Here is a 20003-nt window from a genome sequence, read left to right on the forward strand (position 1 = left end):
CACAGTGCGCTGCTCACAGAAAACTAATTTACACATCACTTAAGAAAAACAAAGAATCAATAATAAGGAAAATAAAAACATTTGATTAACGATATTGCACGTCGAAGCCTCTTTAATCAATTCGTTTAAAACATTTATCGGTTGCAATCATTCTTTGTTACCTTGAGCGTTACCCTGAGCCATATACGTTCTTTGGCTAGACTTCGGTTACCTACGTTCTTTGGCTAAATTTAGGTTACCTGGATGTCTTCCAAACGGGAATTTCTAGTTAGCCGGCCCAATCAATAGAAGGAAATTATTTTTTTGTCTAAATTTGTCTAAATCTAAATTTGGTTGATATTTACATCCTCATAGGAAGATCAATCAACGCCGATATGAAAGAGGGTGCAATTGTGTATAACTAATTCTGTCGTTACACCAACCTGGGTCAGAGGTGAAGCTCACACGGGAGACATACTCCCTGTTTGCGTGGGAAAATTAAGGCAAGCAAAGATGAAAAACATGTGTGTATGCCATTTGCGTGCACCATGAGCATGCAAATCTGTATTTCGTTTTAACCGCGTCGCCTTTTTCGCCACAGTACCAAGCTGCCGGTTAGACTTTAAAAGAACGCAACCAAATCCCAAGTGTTCATAGTCGCCAACCAAACATATTCTTTTCCACTGTTCGCGTGCACAATGCCATATTGAATGACGTCATAGAAGTGTCGTCACGAAAGATGTGTGCCAGAGAAAAATGGATACATGAACTGAACAAGGATTTACATTTACGCCACCGGTTTAGCGGTTCGCGGGCGAGCAAGAATAGAAGATTAATCACGAGAGAGGGGGATTGTAATGCCTGCTGTTTAATGTTTATTTTTCATCTTCCTTCTCTTCAAGAGCACCACAATCTCCTGCTTAGATACTCCATTGTCATTGCCATGAGAATGAACGACTTGATCAATTCTCCTATCGAATCGTTCACTTCTACCAGCTTCAAAAACATGCAGCCATACTAAATTATTGAGACCTCGAATTTGCCATCGAGCTTTTCATTTATGACATCTGAAAAACTACCGCAGCTTCCTCAATCTTTTTCCTGTCTTAGTTATATACGCATGCTCGTCCCAAAGATAATATAAAGCTTCAGGAAATCCATCAGTACGCAGGTGTTTTTATTCTGTTCCTTACTTGGATCTTAATTGGATATTTCATTTTTCTTACATGGAAATTGCTCGCCTTTTTATCAATTTTAGGCGCATCAAAATAATTTCAATAATCACTTACGGTTTATTAAAATTCACGTTTGTCACGATGGCGAAATGGTTTGTTTCCTCTGAACGTTGATTTAAATTTTTTTTTATCCCTTCCAAATGACAATAAATTATTCAAATGCTCTTCAATCGAAGCATGAATAAAACATTACATGGGGGCGAACTAATTATAATTTTTTTTTCTATTATCCAAGACATCATTAAAACCGCGGGTTCTTTTCAGAGAGGTTTCACGCCTCTGCCTTCTCTCGCTCTTTCAAATACAAGATAACCAAATTTCACAATGGTCAAAACAAACTTTCCGTCAATAAATTCAATGACGAATGGAAGCAAACCTTGACAGCAAAACAGTATTTCGGAAAAGATCTGTAAGCCGGAAATCATTGTATATATCACTTGTAAAGGCAACCTTTTTTTTTTCGCAAATCGTCACACAAAAGTTCCCGGATAACTTTCAATTGCCCGGATGTCGCTTCCATCACAACTGACTCTGTTGGATCCACAGTCATCACGTATTCCATTTTTCCATTGCAAATTGTACAAACACGGTGCGTCGATATTAATATTACCAGCAAGGTTCCGTTCGTCAAAAAATCGTGTTTCGTCTCCTTTGGCAAAGTACTTTCAGAATTTGCCCTCACTACTGTCTGTGAACTTAGTTGTCATCACTTCGCTCGTGGTCACGACCAAACCGGGAAATAAGTTTGTATCAAGCACGATATATTTTCGGTATACAACGTGGGAGCATCCATAAGGGAAACGAAACGAAGACTGCGAACGAGAATGAACGAGAACTCTTCTTAAAACCAGGTATGATATGCTTTCTATTGTTACACGTGGGATTATTAAAAATATTTCAGCAATTCAGCGTATGATCTCGTGGCTGAGGTAAACGCGTTTCTATTAGCATAAAAGATCGAAGACACGAAACATAGTGTGTTCGTACTACTCAGCAGGGTGTAAGCTAGCGATAACTTATAAAACTTTCCAAAAGCACGCCAATAAACGGCGGCACAAAATACGCTGTGTTTGCATCTGAGACAAAAACAACAAAGTGATACATAAATTACTAGAAATCCGATGTTGCTGCATCGCCTGCTTGGGTCATCTGCGGTTAAGCTCTGATCGATATGATTCTAACCACAAATTAAACTTAGAATACCCAGACCCGGCTGGATCTTTACGAAATACAAGATTACTTTGTAGGTTGAGCAGTTAAATTGGACACAATATTGTTATGGTTCATTTACGATGAAAGGAAAACATTTCGTTCAATGACCCTTACGCGATGAATTTTAATTTCCTAGGTCAGCTGACGATCTTTTAGACAGGGTAAAAGAACTTCTAATCAGGAACTCCGTCACGTTTTTCGGCGAATAACGGCCTTATCTGTTTTCCAAATAAGGCGCTGGAAGGTTTGGAGTAACTTCTTAAAGAGGTATGTTCACTGATGCAAGTATAACGATAAGGACTGTCACAAGTTTAATTCGAAACTTCAATTAAACTGTGATTTCCAAATAATTCTTCGTATGTTTGCAAACGAATTTAAGATGAACTAGGAAGGCTGAAACTTCTTCTCCTACAGTTACGTCAAAATTACGAGTTTAAGACTTTTGAGAGATCTTGAATCTGGTGCTCTAGAGCGTGTCTTCGCTCCGTGTAATTGGCAAACACAATGCATTCGTACCGTGTGATTAACAAGTCCCCGTTGGTTTCTACACAAATGAAAACTCCTTCAATTAAGATCTGAAAGAAGATAACTGACAGCACACAAACAATATGACGGCAGAAGATATAGTTGAATGCAAGGATTTCCTTCATTATATTCTTCGCCACTTTCTTTTAGAAAATTCCGTTTCCCAAGAGTAAACTTATTCGCGTGCCAGTTGGAGAACGCTGTTTGCAAGTCGGAGATTCAAACATTCGTTTTTTTTTCTCTACCTTTTGAACTGCCAGTAGCGATTCACCGCTGTTTAACGTCCAGGATAATATTTTCATGAACAAGCATGAAGTTAATGCACTTAATCCATTAAATATCACCACAAACATTGCAATGATGTACTTATGCAAAATAGCCTCGTACCAGACAATGTAAACATAACGCAAATTATATTCAGAGACAAAACGGCCACAATTATTTCTGATCCAACCTTACGGCAAAGGTGATTGTACGGTGATTCAGTTATTATTATATTCGGCGCGTATGTTAGCTTACGAAAGACACATAACTTCACGTACCTAGTTTTGCTTTTATACAAGCAAAAAAATTTTGCAAAAAAATTTCACACAGCTAAACTAGGAAAACGTATTCGTGAAAATGGTACAGAGACATGGCTACTGTATGTAAAAAATCACAATATGGTAATTTCATAAAAAGTCTTCGGGTTTCAAGGAAAAAAATAAAATCGATTTTAATAAAATGTGTACCAGCCCTGTAAATTTATTCACTCCAAGCTGTGGTTTCCCTTTGATCCGGTGAGGTACCATATGTTTTTTTATTCAAAATTTTTGAGTCAAATGACATACGACAATTACTTCAAATAATTTCTTTTTCGCTTTCAGACAGTGCGTCTCTTTTTCAATAAAAATTTTTAGTAAAGGAGCCTTTTATCGCAGATAAAAATGTAAAATTCGCATATTTGAACGAATCACGAAAGTATTTATTACTACATAGCGGTATCGAAAATAGTTCAACTTTCGATTCACATGAAAAAATCTACATCCGAGTTAGGAAAGTCGATGAAAAATTTAAATGATAAAAGAAAATAAAGGAAAAAAAAGAGGAAAGATCATCAGATGTCACCTTTCAAAATGTTTATTTCCATCTACAAAATTGAAGAAATGTAAAATGGTTTCCGTGTTTACATAGCCTGATGTCAACACTTGTGAGGTTGGGAGAACACGAGATAAGCGTAGGAAACCGCGACGCGAAGCGGATTGGTTTCCAGCTTATCTCGTGTTCTCCCAACCTCCCAAGTGTTTACATCAGGCTATGTAAACACGGAAACCATTTTAAATTTCTTTTCTAGAATAACTAATGAAAGAGGGACGAAAACCATGTTTACATTCACTCATGTAAAATGGTTTTAAGGCCAATCAGAGCGCGCTTACTATTTGAATTATTTTATAAATTCAAATTTTCACCAAACCCTTTCTTAAAACTAACACCAAATAAAGAAAAGATATTTCTGTTGTTTACTGCCAATCTGATATAGAGCGAGAAAATATCGCCTCTGGGGAAACAAAATCAGAGGAAAGCTAGGCTTGTTAAGAAACTAGAATTGGTTTTCCCTTTTTCATTCATAATTCCATTTTTTTACGCAAATCATACATTCCAAGCTGACGTCCTTATCTGACACTCAAATTGAATCAAGATGCCCCGATATCTTCGAAATAATTTTGGAGATTTAATGGTCTGTTATTAAAATAAAGTTGAAATTTTTGGGCGCCGTTTCCAATTAATTCAATATACAGTGCAGAAATTTTTCGACTGTCTGAAGTTCAAGTTGTTTTAGTCTATTATCATATGCAGCTGTCACTCACCTATTGATTTTTTGCTAAAATAATCGAAAACTACTTATTGTAGACTTTTCGATGATGAAAACAAAAAAGAAAACCATATTGCAATTTTTTTAGTCCTTCGTTAAATTTAAAAGCAGAAGAATACCTAAAAAACACGGTCACTATTGCAATATCGAGTTTCAGCAATAAAAAATTCATAATAATTCATAACACAATTCAGAAAAGCTTAAACAAGCTGTGATTGATATGTAAACTTATCGTATTCACAAATTTCAAGCAGACTTCGCCATTAGGGGGCAGGAATTGGGGGGGGGGGGTTGGTGAGGTTAATTTTTTTCAAGGATAGGCTTTTCGGCCGGGCCATTTGTCAACAACAGGTGTCCCTTTTCGCAGTAAAAAGGGCCGCTTTAGGAAAAGCCTTGTATATTCATGTCAAACAGCGTTTAAATTAAAGAAATTTGTCTCACTCTTGTAGAAGAGCGGAAGAACAAAAAGACCAGAGAACTACAAGTAGCCCCTCCTTCCCCCCCCCCTTCCTGCCTTCTATTATGCCCGTCTCCAGCTAGAGCTGTATTTGTATTTAGTCTTTCACTCGAGAAGAAACACCTCAATACCAAAGTGTTTATCGAGTGTTTACGTTTTGATGTAGAAAATTAGTAATCCTGCGGGATCTGCAAAAGAAGCTGATTAGGGGGCTTCTCTCTAGCTGAATGAGCTGAATTATAAATTGTTAATCCCATGAATTTATCCAGAACTGAAATAAGTCGTCGAAGCCATGGTAATGAGTTTTCTTGGCCGACAGCGTCGTTGACAATCCTTATGGCAAATCGATTTTTGGAAGACACTGGTAGGTACAGAGTAAAAATGCGTATTTGAAAATGGGAAAAACTCTTTACCTTAGAGAAGAAAAGAACATGGCTTACGGCGGCTATCAATCTTCTGACCGCTAAAACAACCCCAAAATAACTATTATGATCACCGCCAAAACAACCCAGAATTTTTCTTTTTCATTTTGTAGGATGTAAATGACATTTTCAGCTGATTGTCAACATGAGTCCTGGGTTTAAAATCTGGATATTTTGTTTAATCTACTTCACTTTAAACCGCCATTTCGTGTGCGGTTTTAACGATACTGACTCAATCCGAGCTATGGTGACATTCAACGATACTCAGGGAGTCGTTAAACCGACGACTGTTCCTCGAGTGAAGCATCAATTGCACATCGCTGGCTTGTTCGATCACGATTCTCGCAATGGAGCAGGCTGCCTCGACGCTGCCTTCATGGCCGTCGAAGAAATCAACAACGATTTAAAATACCTGGCGGACTATGAAATTGTTCTTCACCATCACAAATCGACAAAGGTATAGTTTAGAAATAGAGATTTTGTTTCTTTTTTTCCTGTTTATAACGAACAGGTGGGCTCTGTGTGTAGTTTAGTCGGTTCTTTTGTGTCACTGAGTTCATTGAGCCGGTTAATGCAGGTTGGTCTCCCGCGAAAATGTCCAATTGAAGCTGGCATACATCTGTAAATATTTCAACCGTTTCGAGTGTTTTATTTGTGAACTGAATCAGAACATTTTCTTACTGTGACAAGACGCCAAATTCAATGTACGTCGAATAGTGAATATTCAAGCTGTTTTTTAGTAACAATTCCTTCGGTTGATTTGTCGCCAATTGTTGTGCGCATTAATGGCCGCAACAAATCTCGAGTCTTTTCTTTGTAAATTAAACGACAAGCTTTTTGCGGATCTATTTTTTTGGTACTCTTACTCGTCGCCATTTTGGGCATTTTTGGCATTTCCGAATGTTGTGAGTTGATGAGAGACTGACAGATTCATTTATACTGAAACTGACTTCAATTTTAATCTGTATTGATTCGTAAATATTTCAGGTTTATTTTTCTGAGCTTTAAATGCCATATTCATGACAGAAAAAGTCGCCCAATTTTAATATTTAACGATTCGGAAATGCATTCCCAGTTTTCAATGTTATCTCTGACATTAAATTGACGACTTTCAAGTACACAGCACCCATCGGCTTTATTTGAATAAAAGGGAATATACCATTTACTGTGTTTTTGTATCAGATACAGACATTTTTATCACCAACAAAATCAGTAATTTCAACAGCGCCCTAATCCATTCGTTTGATATGTTTAGACTACGGACCTGTTGTAATTAGACTGTATACGGATAAAAACATACTAAATGTAAAATTAATTAGTTCGGTGCCATAAATCGAGTGTAAAATAAACTAGAAGATTTTTCTTTATCTTCAGTTAACCTTAAAACTCGCATATTTCCAAGAATTTGATCGTCTGCTCTGAAAGCAATATTGTGAAACTTTGTAAATGGGTCGTTTCGTTGTTGGTGATTTTTTGCTCTCCCTACTTTTTGTTAACATAGTAAAAAATTATTTGCAGTTATATTAAACACTTGTAAGTGAAACTTGCCTGTATCATCTAAAAACATAGTGCACGCATTTGCAATTAAAAAAACCTCTCCGACTCAGACAAAGCGCATTGATAATTGATGACCGCATGTAATAAAACTCTTTTTCTTTCATTTACATAAGCTGAGAACGTAGATAAGAGAATTATTACCTCAGGCATTTTTTCTTTTTTTATAGGGGGGGGGGGGATGTCACATTATTCCCTGTTGGGAACGGAGGGGTCAGTCGTTGCTGACAAAGTATAAAGGGGGGAACTTTAGAAAATAAACAGGCAATGAAGGGGGGTGGGGGGAGTCGTAAGAACACTTCAAAGGCTCATGGGGGGACGAGGAAAATTTTAAAGTTACACAGCCAGAAAACTTCGATATCCCCCCACCTCCCCCACAGAACTCAATTCAATAATGCCTGGCCCCTACGTAAGCTGCCAAAACTCTGCAACACGAAGTAGAATAACGACTCTTTAAGGCTGTATTTGGAATAACTCCAGTCAACTTGAAGCCTTTGTTTTCGTTTTATTTGGCATTATGAACGAAAAAGATGATGCTTGTCTGGAAAAACAATTGTTTGGTCTGGGTTGCTGTTACAAGCCTTAAAACATCTGTTCTTGAGCTTTTCTTTTGGCTTTATAGTTTAATTTTTTTTTTGTTTTCATTTCACGTCGTTTGCATGCTCATTGTAAACGGGGCTGCCGCAGAAAACAAGTATTTATAAATTTCAGTCACAAAAATGCATTTTCTCTGGTAGAGTCATAAATTACCTAATAGGATATTTTTTTCATTATAACCACCATTGAGTTATAAGATGTTTATATTTCATAATAATTTATGTAAAAAAAAATTAAATTAAAATTAAATGAAAAAAATTAGTCTGCTGGGGATTTTATCCCTGAGGTTTTGTCTAAATTAAGAATTCGACTGACGAGGCATTTTTTTATTTTCTTTGAAACGGAAATATTTCTAAAGTCCTGGCCTAGAAATAATACCTTGAAGATCACGTGAATTTGGTTAGCGAATGCTCAATATTCTCTTAGCGAAAATTATAGCTGCTACCTTTGATTTTTACAGCAGTGAAATGTTTATAAATCTCTCACCTTTCTCACCCCCTCCCACCGTCTGCTCTAACGCTAAATCAAACATAGCCACCCTGATAAACGATCGCGAGTTTATAACGTCGACTCGCCCTAACAGCACGCATGAAATGCAAGCCAGAAAAGTTGCAAAGTGTTAAACAATAAGTTTTCCTCTTCCAAAGTCCGAGAAACCTCATGTGCCTGTAATATAGTTATTGAAAAACTCCTTTTCACGTGGAGCACAAAATGTCTTTCTTTCAGGGCCGTCTCAGCGAAGGAACCAAAATATTGTACGAATATTTAAACACTCCACCCAAAAAGCTTATGATCCTTGGACCATTTAATGATGACCTGGCCAAAACAGTGGCTGCATATGCTGGACTGCCAGAGATTGGAATTTTACAGGTAAGAATTAATCTAATTCATTTGGTTACTTGAGTACATAGGCATTTAAATTGACTGTAAGTACGAAATAATGCCAGGCAAGAAAATCGAAAGTTGCTTACATTATTAATGTGTTACCATGGGCTTGAATGACCTTACCATAGGATATTCCCACTCGCCACTGAGGATGAACAAATAATGTTCCAAAGAGAAATATCATCTCCTTGATCATCAATTGAACCCTGAAAAAAAAAATTGAGAGGTTTAACACCGAAGACACTCAACGCAAAGTAGAATACTTCTTATAATATTTCGCCTACGGTGTTTTCAAAGCCACCGTTCAGCCCGCGATTTTGATATACATGCTGTGTAACCCCCCTCCTTCTAACCCCAGACCCCCAGATCTCCTCTAACACATACGGAGGGTGCGATTTCTTCGTAATGAGGAGGGGGTGGGGGTTGGTGGGAATACACTAGCGCTTAAGGAGGTTTTACTAAAAAAAATATAATTTCCAGAAAAAGGGCGTTCTTGACGGTATCAAAATTAGTCAAGTGTTATTGCTGATGAGTGAAGCTGTCGTTACTGCTCAAATTAAAGAAATCGAGTCTTTTTCTGAGAATGATAATGTTCAATTTTTAAGCGAAATGGCCTTAAAGATACCGTTTCAATATTTATATTTTTGCAGTTTTCTCATGGAGCAACCAACCTGGAGCTCACAACCAAACGAGACCGATATCCTTTATTCTTCCGCACCGTTCCAACAGAATTCGTCTTCAACGAGCCTCGTTTTCAGTTTATCAATAAATTTGGCTGGAAGGACGAAATTGGTTTGATTTATGACGCGTCACCATACTACTCACTGGTGAGTCTACAGTTAAGTGAATGTCCCAGCATGTTTGTGTTATCATTCGTCTATGCACTGATTGAAACTTGCGCATAAACAGGCCCTAGTTTTAAAATTTCACCTGTGGAATGTGGTTGTGGCGATAAAATTAAATTAAAGTCTAAAAGTTTAGCTGCTTTAACCGCAGAATGCTCTTCCATCTATCTATTATGTTATTCTTTCAGCCGAGAAACTTAGTGTTACTACTGTTGTCACCATAACGCGCCTTCTTTAGCCGCTCCGAACCGCTCGATTCAAGCGGGTACGAGTGAACCGGACATGTATACGCGAGTTAGAAGTAACGGGCTCGAAGGATTTCTGCTTTGCGTGGTGTGCATATTTCTGAGTCTTTGCTACGCACGCTAATGGACGAAGTTTTAAAGTGAGAAATTCGTAAAGGACTGATCCAAATGACGCTGTTTTGCTTCATAGATAAGCAAGCATCTAGCTAAAAGTCTAGAAGGCAATGGGAGCAAAATCGTGGCAAATGAAGGCTTTACACAAGATCCAGCAGTTGCTGTCAAAATCCTAAAGGTGCAGAAAGTAATTCACGTTTTAAGGCTTACTGTAATGTATATGTTTTTAAATGAAAACACAGCTGAGTGGACAATTGACTGAGTCAAAATGTAAACGCCCTTGAGGGAGGAAAAAATTCAATTTTGCTTCGTTTTGTTCAAGAAGAAAAACGAAAACGGACTCCTTTGAAAATGGATTAGTGCGGTCAAGCCCTTAATTTCACTTTTTCACTACACTGGGCCCCCCAGGCTGAGCCCAGAAGATCAGGGAGAGGATTCTAGTTTTTTCATAATAACTGCACACTCTGGAAAAGAAAGTGATATTTTGACTTTTTCTTTCTCAGGACAAGGGAGCCCACATTATCGTTGGTACATTTCATCACTCCAGAGCAAGGGAAGTGTTTTGTCAGGTAAGCCTGTAATTGTGGCTAAACTCGTGCGAAGGAAAATGTTCCCCCATCGTTATATTCCCCTTGGAGATATTGGGCAAGGTAACCGAATCATTAAGTTTTCTTAAACTACGCGCAATCAGATTGAAAATGCGTTTCAGGTTGTTTTAGTGCAATTTGCGTCAGCCTTGCAAACGAATCTATGTTTGGAATTAAACAAGCTTAAAACCTTTGGTATTCTCAGACAACATCACTGCTGAACTACAATAGAAAATAAGCTATAAAATGCTAGTAGATTTTCAGTCTCTACAGTACAGCTTTTTAAGACCAATTAAGCTCTTTAGGTTATTAGCAGGTTCCTGTTTTCAAATTCTTTCGATTAACTCTCATTTTCACACCTTAGAGTGATAACTTTTGATTATAGCTTCTCAGGTGTACATCTAAGAGCTCACTCAGAGCACTCTGGAGTAGTATGGCAATAGTTTATAACTTATCCTGCAATAATACCTGTCGATCATTAAATCTTCCATTTAAGGCTTATCGAAACAGAATGTACGGCGAAAACTACGTCTGGATGGTAACATCTACCCCGGATGCTAATATAACCTCTGATTGGTGGAATCCTGAACTCCCCACAAAATTAGATTGCACGAGATCACAGATGGAAGAGGCGTTAGATCACCACTTCAATTTCTACTACAAGAATGAGATCAACGGCACTTTAGTGTCAGGAAAGGTACATGTTGTTTTCAACACTGTGCAGCTTTTGCCTCCGAAACCATTTCCTTTTACAGCCTTATAACAAAGAATACACTTTCGCACTTAACAAATTTGCGTCTTACATTTTTTAGACAACAGATAAATTCTTTACGCACTACAATCAAAGAATCCCACCTTCGTTTCGTAGTACTTACGCGCCATTTGCTTACGAGGCTATGTGGGCGATTGCCGTTACTCTTGAGCGTGCTCGGCCAGTATTGACCGCGTGGGGCATGGAACTACACGACCTTGGTTACGAGCGACCCAGTGTGAGCGAGCTGTTGAAGGAAGAGGCAGCCCAATTGCATTTTACGGGACCGTCGGTAAGGATTGTATGTACGGACAAATGTAAGAGAATAGCTGCTGTTATGCATCAACTTAGTTAAAGATCACAGATGACGAAACGAAAACTAAAAAAAAAAACAAACAAACAAACAAAACCGAAAATTAACCATAAAAGAAAAGGTTGTCTATAAGCCACAGGCAAGCAAGTCACTTATTTCCCTTCCAAAATCTTATGGCTTGTGATTTATTTGAGGTGATTATGTTAATGAAATGTCTTTGAAGCGATTTCCATTTATCTTTGATTGGTTATAGGGTGTAGTCGCGTTTGATGAGAATGGAAACAGGAAGTGCACAGTTTTCATACAGCAGTTCACGAAATCTGGTAGGTAGACAGGCATCAGCTCACTTCTCAAATGTTGTTTCTTTCTCATAAGAGAAGATGTATGCGTTTTCTAACAAACCCCTTGATAATACTTTAATTTCAAGGTTAAAAAAATTTCTTAGAAAAAAAATGTATTAATTGTTATCTTTTTTTCCCTTTTCGTCCAGTTGGCTCTTTTGAAGTGGGTGTGTATGACTACAATCCCCCTTCCCTTCTCCTGAGGGGAGATTCCACAGGAAACGGTACACCAGCGGTTTTGAAATATGTAAATTGGCCAGGTAAGTCATATCAACTTCTCTGGAGGCTTATGTCTCCAAAAAAAAAAAACTGTTGGACTGTCGGTTCTTCAAAGGTGGACAGCAGAGAAGAGAAACTAATTCAATAATAAATTTTTTCGATGGTTTGTTCTTTACGCCGAACGTTCATCGATTGTAAGCAGTCTAGCTTCTAAGTATAACAGGGTAAGATAGTTTAGCAGCTGAGTTGATAACGTAAATTGGCCACCGCAGGGGTAAGGGGGGTAAAAGCTGACGTTTCGAGCGTTAGCCCTTCGTCAGAGCAAAAGCTTCAGAGCGAGAGCTTTGAAAAAGGGGCTACGCTCGAAATGTCAGCTTCGCAATTCTTTACGGTGGCCAATTTATGTTATCAACTCAGTTGATAAAACTAAAATACCCTTTTATACTCTCCCACCGATGCAGCACCACAGTTTCTCTAGAAACTTACCCCCTTTATTCATTTGGCTTCTAAGTAGTCTAAAGAGTTTTTCTAAACACTTTAAACTCCCAAGATCTTGCAACTAATTTTCCTTCTGGCTTGTTCACCCTTTAACAGATTGATGTCTCCATTCCTCTTACCTTGTCTTTGTAGAACTGTTTTAGAATTTTAATGAGAAGTTATGTATTCATCACCTCCTTTTTACTCTCAATTCACAGCCGGTCAACCTTACCAAAGGAAATCTTCAACAGATTCGTGGTTGTACATCAGTCTTCCTCTCTTCCTGTCGTGGTCTTTAATCTCTGGATTTCTTCTCGTTTGCTGTGTTCTTTGTTTGGCTTTACTTTTAGTTTTTCGACGTCATAGGTGAGGAAAAGCCGCCAATCATTTAATTTCTATTGGTAGATCGAAATAATTTTTAAGGTTTCAATTTTAAGTTCGTTTGTTACTACTGCCTTTGCATTTTGAAAATTTGCCTTTTTTTTTCATTCGATACCTAATGTTTAGCCGATCAAAATGCTTCCAATTTATTTATTTTAGGCAGAGAGCCACCCATGAAAACTCGAAATGGTTAGGAACTTGCACCAGAGAGTGTTTAAGCGCTGCAAAAGTAATTTCTTAATATGCAGATTGATGCATTGAGGCCAAACCAAAATTTGCTCAAAGTTACAACCGCGCGACTACAGTGAATTTCATTTCTTCTGCATAATACAACCAAATTGTTTTTCCTTCATAATGTCACTGAACACATTTTTTCCTAATACAAAACAATCCAGAGTCATCTACCATTCTGGCTTTTACCTCACTGAATTGCTCATCTTTGGCTGCATGCTGAATCTTCTTTCCGTTGTGCTGTTTGGATTTGACGGTGCCCTTGTTTCCTTTGAACTGATGCAGTGGGTTTGTCAGGTTAGCATACGTACACGTTAAAAGTTGCTATGAGCTTAAGGAATCATGCACGCAAGGGAATGGGCTGGTAAGGTTTATTAGAAAGCAAATAAAAAAAGTTTTAATCGTTTTTTATGGAAAACGTAATGAGTCAAGACTCCATTAAATTTTATTTTTAAAAACAGATAGCTCCCCTTCCTCGTTATAGACAGATTTCCTAATGAACTCCCCCGAACTGTCCTCAATATGTCATCATTCCCGCAGTCTTCCTGCAAACCTCTTGTCATAAACGGTAAATTATACTAATTCGTGTCTACTTTCGAGGTTTCTATCCTAAGAGAAAATATTTACCAACGATTGAGCAGAATAACAGGCAGTTATGATAGGATACTGGCGAACGACATTCGACGAGAGCAAAGAAACCAATGAAACAACTCTCTTTTCTAGGAAGAAACAATGTCTAACTTGTTTGCTGCGTGACGTCGACATTGTATCTATTTCATTTTCAGGCACGTTCCTGGTTTCTCAGCCTGGGGTTCACATTTTGTCTCGGCAGTGTACTTCCCAGAGTCCTCTTCGCTTTCAGAGTTGTGTCAAGGAGACCGCTAACGATAAAAAAGGTTCGCAGGTGTACTTTATGGTAGACGAAAATTCTACCTTAAAACTTGTGCTAAAATGAAAAGCTAGATCATTTTCACGGTGTGTCAGAATTTGTGGGTACAAGGTTTTTACCCTATTTTCTCTTTTATAACATTCAGTTAAAATCCGTACAGAATGCGCAAACTAATCACCAAAAGTGTGCTCAATTCAAATTTTCCGAAGGTAACCATTGCTTGGCCGGCTTTTTCTCGCGCTGCACAGTGGTTACAAGATTGATCCCACGCAATGCAAGGTTTCACATTATACCACGCTATCCAATGGTTACATGGATAGCGTCCGTGCACTTTTCGACGATAACATTTTTCCTCGCACCAAAAAAGACCACATCTTTTCTAGCGCTTTTCTTGAAAGTGTTTAAACATTCTTCCACTTTATGCTGATTATCCGTTTCCCTTTCATCGCCAAAATTCCCCTTGTGTTTGCTTTGCCCCCTAATTCTTTAACTCCCAAGATCAGATTGTCAATTCTCTCCTCTAACTGCTACACATTTCCTTGGTAATTGGTTGCGAGAATGAAGTGTTTGATCAAGATTACAACCTGTCCCTAGTAAGTTTCAGTATTCTCGTTACCTGTTTGCTGGATAATGTATTGATATTGTGGGGAGGATTTACAAGTTAATCACTTCTGGCAATGACGAACTTTCACTCTTGATTCAGGTTCCATGGATGTGGATGCATTTCATAGCCTTGATTATCTTCATTTGTGACGTCATTTTGTTGATCACGTGGCAAGTTATTTTTAACCCCCGTGCAGTGAGAACTCTGCGGGAGGTTAGTTGAGATGAGTTCATAACGAAGTAACTAAAGAAGAGAAATATTATCTGCTAATTATTACATAATACATTACATAATTTTGGAAACTGTACATTACTCTCCCTAAAATTTCTTAGACTTACATTAAATTGGATTTTAACAGTGGGACTGCCACGGGTTTGCGGTTCATCCACTTTTTCTGGGTCGAAAGTTGGTTTTCGTGGAGAAACGAAACCCTGAGAAAATCCCTTTGAGCGAGGAAGAAAACAAACACCTAACTCGACCCACATGTTATATCCGGAAATCGAACTCAGGCCACAGCAGATTTACCTCTGTAATATCACTGCTCACTTAACTAACATCCCGACCCGATTGTTGAATTTCGACAGGTATCCAGACCCCGTCCGTACCATGAGCGAACAGTCCTCGTTGAACAATGCATCTCTGACGATGAGATGGGAGCGCTGGCTCTCCTCTTCATTCCCAAGGGAGTACTTCTCCTGATTGGCGCCTTAGCAGCCTGGCCGGCACGCCACCTGTGTATGCCGTTGTGTAACAACACGCGAAACTGTGCTCAGTGTGTGGCAATAGCAAGTGTAATGTGCGTCATCGAGATTCCGATAATAATGCACGTGCGACAGTATCCCAATCCCTTTTATGGTATTACAGGTCTCATCATCATCGTTATATCAGCGGCTCTCTTGATTATTGGAGTCGTTCCGCAGGTGAGAATAAAATTACGTCCACAGGGAGTTAAGAAGTAAGAGGAAGGTAGGTAGCCAAGCAGACCAGACACTAGCGAGGCCATGGCGTTGTGGGACCTTGGGGTACATGTGTCTGCCTCCACAACCCCTTCTTCCTAGTAAGGATTTGGAAATTCTTTAGATAGGGAAATAAAGGAATCCCAACTCTCTTGACTCATCTAAAAACCCAAGTGTCTATTCTATTTTCCACGAGAAAAATCTGACGACAATCATGTTATTGACATGTAAAGTCCCCTGGGGTAGAAAGAGCATATTTGAGCAAAAGTTTGCTATTAAATTCAGATTTCCCGTGATTTTTTTTTTCGCTTTTGTTGATGCTCTTAAAAAATTGAGAAAATTCTTGGTTCAGCGCAAAATCAATGTAACATAACTTGTCGAGTCAGGAGAAGTAATGGGCTTCTGGTCGAGTTCGATATCTATCAGAATGACCAACTTGAAGAAGAGAGGAGTGATTTTATGAGAGACAACTTAGCGTAATGAAACTGTGTGCTCTGATCAAAGTTAGTCTAAATGCCTTTATTGGACTGGACACAGAAGAATATCTTTTCTGTTACTAACACTATTCCGTGAATTGAAGCATTCCAGCGTAAAGGGAAAAACTCTCTCGGAAATCTCCTAAACTAAAATTACGGTATTGTTTTTTTTTCTTCACAACAGCTGAAACGGGCCCAGAAATGCCAAAAGAAATCACAGATCGCATCTGAAGAAAACAACGATGTAGAAATGAGACACGACAACAATTACGAGAACAACTGCGGCGGCTGTGAATGTGATGTATGTGCTAATCCCAAGAAGTTCAGACCCCAACTGGCCTCGTGCTCAGGCCCCTACTCCTGTGCGCCGATCTCCCATGAGTGGGACTACATGGTCAACAACATACCAAACAGAACTAAAGAAGGGGAGACTCGTATTGTAACCGAGGTAAGTATATTTTTTAGACTCCATATTCCTTAAGGAAAGGTTTACCAGAAGAGGATTTCAGTCTTCGATGGGATTTGAAGCCGTGGGTATTGGGTGGCGCCTAACTAATACCAGTGAGGCACATGTTCGAATCCATTCGAAGCCTTGATTTTTTCAGGGTTTTTGTTTGTTCAATTTTTAAGTTCAGTTTACCCGGAAGGATTATCGCGTTCCTTAATAGTTGTGCAATCTTCAATGAACCCTATAATTCCCAAAAGTGATTAACATGTAACTTCTCCCTATTATATTCATACAGTATTTAGCAAACAGGTAATGAGAATATTCAAACTTATCAGGTAGAAGTTGTTATCCTGATGTAACACCAAATTCTCGTAGCCAATTTATTAGGAAATGAGTTGGAACGAGAGGGGAGAATTAACAATCAGATTGTGGGAATTAAAAGATTAAGAGAGGATGCCATCTTCAATTATTTATCTCACATACAGACAGTCTACATTGACCCACCTAAGATTCCAACAGCGGCAGCGTACACTCAAACAATGCAAGTCTTGTACAACACATCCCAGGTACAAACAGTCGTCGTCAGAACCCAGAGCGCTTGCATGTTAACAGAACCGGAACCAGAAGTCGAAACTGCAGAACTGATGATGCAAACGGAAGCGGAAGAACCAACACCAGTGGCGACTGTCGACACACAGACAATAAGTGTTAAGTTGAGTGACAGCATTGTCCAAACAGAGAGAAAACCACTAAGTCATATTCACACACAAACAGACAAGGCGAAGATGAACGATTCATTCGTTCAAACGGATGATGTAAGTACAACACATTCTCCTTTGACGATTTGTTTCCAAAGTGCTAGTTGGCGATTAATAGATTTTAGGTAAACTTTCCAATCATTTTCTCTATTCGCCAGCCTTACAGGCTACGGGCTCGATTTGCAACGTTCCCTTGAGTGCGAGCTCCGATTTTCCCGATAAGGAGGGGGAGGGAGCGCGGAATCATTTGCCGAACAGAGGCTGGACGTATATTACATTTAAACTTATTAGGGTATGACTTTTGAAAATATGACTTTTATTCACAGCCTCCTGAGCCAGAAATCGTGGACGATGAATCAGACACAGCCAGCGTTTCCAGCAGTATGTCCACCAGTCCAAAGCAACAGCGAAAGACGAGAAGATCCAGATTCAATATACAACCAAAAATTAACACGAACTTAAGTCAAAGAAAAAAAGAATTGGTAGCAAAATCATCTCATGTTGCCACACCTCGTCTGAGGCTGTCAACACCTCAACCGTACCCTACACCAAGATCGAGAGATCCATCGCCAGCTCGGGGGGAAAATAGATGAAGATTAAATTCTGCTGATCGATGAGCTCGGGTGGTGGGTCGAGCTTGTTGCAACTCTTGAGAAATGACTGTAACTTCAACAATAAATGAGGAAAAAGCATCGTATTTAAGAGCTTTGTCAACGAATTATTTGTTTGCGGGAGTAAAACAACTTCCGGTTAGAAGGAGACTACTGGAAAACTGGAGATTCCATTAAAAGCCGGTTATCGGCGGTCTTCTGCCGCCTTTAACCCCTAAATTCCCATGAGTGGCCAAGAAGGAATTTCTCCTTACCATATCGATATAATATCAAGCAGAAAGGTGTTGAGAAAATAGAGAAATATCAATTAGGAGAGTATTAATTGATCTTATACAAATTCTCTGAACTAACATCATAAGAATTGTACGGCAGACAGTAAGGAGAATTACTGATGAGATCGTGTGTTTGGCTTTCGCGTTGTTGCCCCTTTTTCGGGCACAGCGGCCTATGAAACAATTTCTCCTTGAGTATAGAAGTATTTTAGTTTTGGCCGTGATCTCTAGTGCGATGAATCTTTGTTGATGAATCTTTGTTGGTGGCCTCGGTCGACATGTCGGCCGATATATCGGTCCGATACTTGACCGATACTTCACTGGCAGTTAATCGCTACGTATCGGCCGATGCATCGGCCGTCAGTCGGTCGATATATCGGTCGACTATCGGTCGACTATCGGCCGATACATCGGTCGACTGTCGGCCGATATGTCGACCAAGGCCACCTATAGTACACATGATCCGAATAGTCTTGCAAAAGCTTCCATTATTTTCAAAACACTCTAATATTCGTTCACGAACGGTAAAACCAAGAGGAAAAGTGGTATCAATAGTCTGAATATGAAGATACCATGGATGGTCCACGGAGAAATCTCGGAAACACTACTTACAGTTCACGGGGAGACCGCCGAAGATAGGCGGAAAACTAACCGACGACATAGCTCAATGTTTCTCACCAGTTGTACACGGAGTTAGATTTCGCATCGTGGCGCCACCAAAAGCCTGGCCATTACCAATTAAAAAGAGAAAAAAAACGCTTAGATTAGTGGAGAACTAGGTAAATATAAAATATTTCTGATAGAAACGAACACGCAAACATTGAGCACAAGATTGTTAATCAAATATCGGTTCTTTCACAGGAAGAAAGAAGTGAAACTGAATTTACTTAATTAACTCTTGTAGGGAATCTTTGCTTAAGTGATAGTGGAATATGCGATGATATGCCCATCAAATTGCTAATAGGTACTTATGATAATAGCTTCTTATATTCGGGGACATTAACAGTCACACACGTGCATCTTAAATCACACGCAGGTGCGTGTAGTGATGTGCAGTGTGTTTATCATGCCTACGTCACGCGCGTGTAATGCTGGGCTACAAGCAAGTAGTACCGTATACTTACAATTTCTACAATAACGTCTAAATATAGTGATATTTTACAAGTTAACAGAGATTCCAATGATAAAAAAAAATTTTAATGTATAAGTACTGACAAAGCCCATCTTTTTAAAAGTAATCCTTTATCAATTTCAATGTACTGTTTGCATAAAATGAAGACTTCGTGGGTTAGCATTTACAATGATTTATGATACGAATATAAACTATGAACCCTTAATAACATTTGTAAACGTCTAAAACATAATGTTATTGTGCTCTATCTAGTTATGGGCAAAACTAAGACATCATGTGGATTTTCACTCCCAATATATCTTACATAAAATTCTATAAAACAATAAGAAAACATTTCTTGTTTTCTCTTCCTGAAAATAGTCAAGTTAGCTCCCTGGTTGATAATTTTCTCATTTTTATTTTCTCCCTTTGAGATGATGGACCAAACTTGTAAGAAGAATAGTAAATGCTAAGATAGAACCCCTGAACAAAATTCCAGTATTACACCATTACATGGACCATGAGAAGAAATGAACATCATATGATAATAAAAATAGACAATCACATTCAATCCAAGACAGTGAAATTCTACAAAAGGCTAAAAAGAGTGGCCTAAACTCAGTCAATGATTCCTCTCTATTTAAAATTTCTCCATA

At 38.7% G+C, this 20003-nt stretch overlaps 1 protein-coding gene across 2 annotated transcripts; it reads left to right on the plus strand.

Annotated features, from left to right (window-relative positions):
• The first annotated feature begins 1712 nt into the window (after nt 1-1712).
• Nucleotides 1713-19027, plus strand: LOC131783221 (gamma-aminobutyric acid type B receptor subunit 1). 2 transcript variants are annotated; one of them, XM_059099949.2, is made up of 19 exons: nt 1713-2065; nt 2563-2693; nt 5796-6139; nt 8560-8703; nt 9369-9545; nt 9999-10100; nt 10426-10491; nt 11006-11206; nt 11322-11552; nt 11827-11896; nt 12064-12174; nt 12829-12976; nt 13387-13519; nt 14008-14118; nt 14815-14928; nt 15300-15635; nt 16332-16595; nt 17081-17410; nt 17680-19027. In XM_059099949.2, exons 3-19 carry the CDS (start codon nt 5828-5830, stop codon nt 17944-17946), a joined length of 3117 nt encoding a protein of 1038 aa, XP_058955932.2. In that variant the 5' UTR covers nt 1713-2065; nt 2563-2693; nt 5796-5827; the 3' UTR covers nt 17947-19027. The 2 variants fall into 2 exon arrangements, with proteins under 2 accessions (XP_058955932.2, XP_066015221.1); XM_066159124.1 differs by lacking the exons at nt 1713-2065; nt 2563-2693 and adding an exon at nt 5429-5624.
• Nucleotides 19028-20003: the final 976 nt, after the last annotated feature.

The sequence above is a fragment of the Pocillopora verrucosa genome, chromosome 12, assembly GCF_036669915.1.
Source record: "Pocillopora verrucosa isolate sample1 chromosome 12, ASM3666991v2, whole genome shotgun sequence".
In the NCBI taxonomy this organism is placed as follows: Eukaryota; Metazoa; Cnidaria; class Anthozoa; order Scleractinia; family Pocilloporidae; genus Pocillopora; species Pocillopora verrucosa.